Source organism: Camelina sativa, chromosome 9 (genome assembly GCF_000633955.1).
Source record: "Camelina sativa cultivar DH55 chromosome 9, Cs, whole genome shotgun sequence".
NCBI classification, from domain to species: domain Eukaryota; kingdom Viridiplantae; phylum Streptophyta; class Magnoliopsida; order Brassicales; family Brassicaceae; genus Camelina; species Camelina sativa.
In genome coordinates this window covers 22,888,890-22,893,805 of record NC_025693.1, presented here as the reverse complement: position 1 = coordinate 22,893,805, position 4,916 = coordinate 22,888,890, and the positions used below count along the sequence as shown (strand labels likewise).

Genomic DNA, 4,916 nt, shown 5'->3' with positions numbered 1-4,916 from the left:
TTTTTTTTTTTGACGTACGTGTGATTATGAAATCTCTACTGGAAAATATTGTATTAGTAGTTGTATAACATATGATTGTAAAATAAAATAAAATAAAAACTTTGTTGGATGGCAAAATACGGATTAGATTATTCAAGTCAGATTGACGTACCAATGAACCCAAAAAAATTCATAATATTGACTTTGATTTGTTGTTGTTTAATCTGATTTGATTAATACCATTAGAAATTTAGAAGTGGTGATACTTCCAAAGCATAACTATGTTATGGGAGTATTAGTTGGAAAAATGATCTAAAATTTAAGTTAATGGAGTGGAGGAAACATATGACGACGTACCTCATTCGAGACGTCGTACACAATTCCACCCAATTTTCGATGTGATTTTTAAATATATAATTATAATTTGAAAAGTAAATAATTGGTATTAATAAGACTAATTTATAGTTGATGTATTCTTTTAATAATTTGTACAATATAATTAGTGATGTGTATATATGAAAATCTAATTATTTTAAAAAGACAGAAATTAATTGTTATATTTTGCCAAATTAAGAGAATAATAAATAATTTGAAATAAATTGGAATAAATATTGTGACATTTTAATTTCCTGACATGGCAAAAGAAATGTAATTATCTTCTTCTCTCCAAATTAGTATTTAGTTCAAAGGCAATCTAAATGTCTTAAAAAAATATTTTTTATAAAAGGCTAGGCATTGTTTTATTAGATATTTGATAGTCTAGCAAAACACCTATCTCATGACCTTAGTTTTTGAAGACATATATAATTTATGTTTTCCAATGCATAAAGATTAAAATTTTTGTTTTCCAATGCATAAAGATAAAGGAGGTATATTCAAATTTACAAATTCTATGTTATTCAATTATGAATTTTAAAAAGTCTCGTGAAATTCAGTGTTATTGAACTAATGATAATGATTTAAAAATCTACTTTAAAATTCATTATTATTGGAAACAGGTTGTGGATTTGGATTTTAATATTTTTTAGGGATTCTGGAGGATTTGAGAGGATTTATTTAGTCAAAAATACAAGGTCCGATTCATAGCCAATCCGTACTACACGGGGTAACACGACTTAGTGAAGTCAAACTCTGGTGGGATCGGTCGTAGAAGTGGTGCTGTAACCACTTGACTATAGACACTTCTTCAAATCAAATAGTTTTAGATGAGATTTAAAAGAATTTTACAATAGATCATATCAAATTCTCTAAAATCATCAAAATCATATAAAAATCCATAAAAACTCAAATCACTTAGAATATTAGATTGAATACACCTCCCTTAGATACAATAGATCATATCAACTTCTCTAAAATCATCAAAATCATATAAAAATCCATAAAAACTCAACACTTAGAATATTAGATTGAATACACCTCCCTTAGATGTCCCCCTCTCCCCAAATATAGAATCATTTACATGCAGGTTTCGAAAATGTGACAAATTCCAGTTATCTGTAATTGCTTGCACAATTTTTTTCTTAATTAATGCACATTTACAAATTACTAAGATTTTTTTTTGGATCAAATACATTTCCTAATTTTCAAAACTTCCCAAAACTAAAAAAAGAAAAGAAAAAGGATTAGTATATAAACACCATGTCCATTCATTCTTTTCTTTTTTTTTTGTCAAAGGTCATTCTTGTTCTATTCTTCTTTCTCCATCTCTATCTCTCTCCGTCGTTAGAATGGTGAAGGTTTGGGGTTTGGTGGCGATAGTGCTTATTGTTTTGGCCGAAAATGTCTTGTCTTATGATCGGCCGGGTCCTCGCCAAAATATAGTGATCCATCCTTCTAACGAAGATGATCCTATGTTCCCCGAACAGGTAATTTACTTTCAAATCTGTATTTTCTGTTTATATTACTTATGTAAATCGTTTAAAGTAGGATTTTGACACGACAAGTCTCAAGACGTTCTGTCGTTCACTCTTTAGATATTTGTGTGTTTTTCAAACATAAGCATGGATTTTAAGAAAACCTCTGAACCTTCGGCATCTTGGATATTGTAGTTTTGTTTCTTATACCTTCATAAAATTAATATTGCTCACAAGATAAAAGTTTCACAAGAAAAATTGTAAAAACTTGGTTATAATAATAGATCTGTTAAATTTCTTAATCTTCTTAGAAAATTGTTACACGGAAGCATTTGCCATAATTAGGGGTGATTTTACACCAATATACACTGTACAAACACATGTTAATTGAATCGGACACTGTTTACGCATTTTCTAAGAAGACATGCATTTCCACTCTCCAAAAATAATTTTCTTGACAGAATTAATTACCTTAGTAACCCATATATTTTACTAAATCCCAGTCAGATAGCTAATTATAATTGTGCTTATAAGGAAACCTCCCCTCTATATGGATCCTATTTGAATTGTAAAAAGCAAAAATGATATGGGATATATATGATACACATATATCCATAACTCAAATAAGATTTTGTTTCCACAGTAGTCAATCACAGTTTAAATGCAAAATTATTCAGAGATCCTCACCTAACATGTTAACATATGTTCTGTGGAAGCACGGCAAATTCACCAACTTTGTATTGTGTCTGTTAGATCCTTTCGTCACTCATCGGTTTTGCTTGTACGCTTTGTTACTTTCCTATTTTTTACTTTTATTAGTTTTTTTTTTTATCTTATGCATGTTTTTATTTACATTTTAAACTTTGGCTAAAATTTGTTTCCAAGTTACTTACTATTGAGTTCGTGATGTTTAACTATAATTACAAATTCAGGTGCATATATCTCTGGTGGGGCAAGATAAAATGAGAATATCATGGATAACAAAACACCCAATCATACCATTCCCGAGTGTTGTATATGGCACAGTCTCTCGCAAATACGAAGGCTCGGCTAATGGAACATCGTCGTCGTACCACTACTTGTTGATCTACCGATCTGGCCAAATTAATGAAGTGGTTATAGGTCCATTAAAGCCCAATACAGTTTACTATTACAAATGTGGACGCCCACATTCAACTCAAGAGTTCAGCTTCAGGACCCCTCCCTCTCAATTCCCCATCAAATTCGCCGTGTCTGGTAACACATTCCATGTTCCCTCTTCACTTCTTTCTATTATCATTTTTAAAAATAAAGATTTATGTCACTTGTAAATTTATTTGTTATCTTTTTCATAATCTTGAATTTTTTGGATTAAAAATGAAGGTGACCTTGGGACAACTGAATGGACTAGATCAACATTGGAACATATCTCGAAATGGGATCACGACGTTTTCATCTTGCCTGGTGATCTATCTTACGCTAACATGTTCCAACCCACATGGGACACTTTTGGTCGCTTGGTGCAGCCACTTGCAAGCCAAAGACCTTGGATGGTCACTCAAGGCAACCACGAAGTCGAAAAAATACCTCTGTTACACCATACTTCCTTCACCGCTTATAACAAGAGGTAAATTATTTTGATTTTAGGTTTTAAGTATATTATAAGGATTATGAGAGGAAATGAGGAAAAAAAAAACCTCAAAACATATTTATTAGAGTTTGACAAAAAAAAAAAAAAAAAAAAAANACATATTTATTAGATTAAATTTGGGATCTTCAGTACATATTATTGGCTTAGTTTTAGTTATTAAATTGAACTTTGTTATTACATACTATGTTTTGGTTAGAAAAACAAATTTTTTTTTTCTTTTTTGTGTTGATGAAAAAAGGTTTATCGCTAATTTTCGATATTTTTGTAAACACGTACCAGGTGGCGCATGCCATTTGAAGAAAGTGGCTCGACCTCGAATTTGTACTATTCCTTCAACGTTTATGGAGTCCACTTTATCATGTTGGGGTCATACACAGATTTCAAGGCTGGCTCGGAGCAGTACCTATGGTTAGAAAATGATCTCAAAAAGGTTGACCGTAAGGCCACACCTTGGTTAATGGCTGTTGTGCATGCCCCTTGGTACAACACCAACGAAGCCCACCAAGGAGAGAAAGAGAGTGTGGATATGAAAGCATCTATGGAAACACTTCTTTATAAAGCACGCGTTGATGTGGTTTTTGCTGGTCACGTCCATGCTTACGAGCGTTTCGTAAGTCTGAAATGGTTTCATTTTATTTAAGAATTATATATATTTTGGATATAGTTCTAATTGTGGATTTATTTTGACAGAATCGAGTGTACCAAGATAAGTTCGACAAATGTGGACCAGTTTATATTAACATTGGGGATGGTGGCAATTCAGAAGGCCTTGCTACCGAGTAAGATCTTCGTCAACTGAGTTTTTATTTTATTTTATTATAAAAACAATCGTGACGTTAAAAAGTTAATGATTTGATGATGTTTTATAAATGATAATTAGGTACAAAGATCCAAAACCCGAAATATCATTGTTCAGAGAAGCAAGTTTTGGGCATGGTCAATTGGTGGTCGAGAATGCGACTCATGCACATTGGGAATGGCAGAGGAACGACGATGATGTCTCGGTCAAAAAGGATTCGATTTGGTTAACCAGTCTCTTAGCCGATTCATCTTGTCATATTTAGACCGTCTCGGTTCTTGTTCTTGAATCATATTGTTAGGACTTGTGCCTCATCAATGATAACATATGTTAAAAATGTCGATGTGAATCGAAATTACTGAAAGGCATATATGAATTGTATTGAGTATTCAGGACAGATAAATTTTTAATACTTTTCAACCTTTTTAGATTCTTATATTTGTTTTAAAATTCTTAATCATATCAAACTGGATATACAGTACAGTGCTTGGTGATCATCCACATTTAAAAGACGATGACTTAAATTACCATGACCCAACATGTAAAATAAACAAGGAATTAGATAGTTACCGTGCAGTACATAACAGAAAAATGTTTGTGTAAATTTTATTGTAATTTGTTAGTTATAAAATAATAAGAAATGTTTTCTTTGTTT

The 4,916-nt window shown here is 31.6% G+C and overlaps 1 protein-coding gene across 1 annotated transcript; it reads left to right on the top strand.

The window, feature by feature from the left end:
* On the top strand, nucleotides 1,656-4,673 carry LOC104711829 (probable purple acid phosphatase 20). The gene is made up of 6 exons (XM_019230179.1): nucleotides 1,656-1,844; nucleotides 2,765-3,068; nucleotides 3,195-3,438; nucleotides 3,742-4,072; nucleotides 4,153-4,241; nucleotides 4,343-4,673. Exons 1-6 carry the CDS (start codon nucleotides 1,707-1,709, stop codon nucleotides 4,524-4,526), a joined length of 1,290 nt encoding a protein of 429 aa, XP_019085724.1. The 5' UTR covers nucleotides 1,656-1,706; the 3' UTR covers nucleotides 4,527-4,673.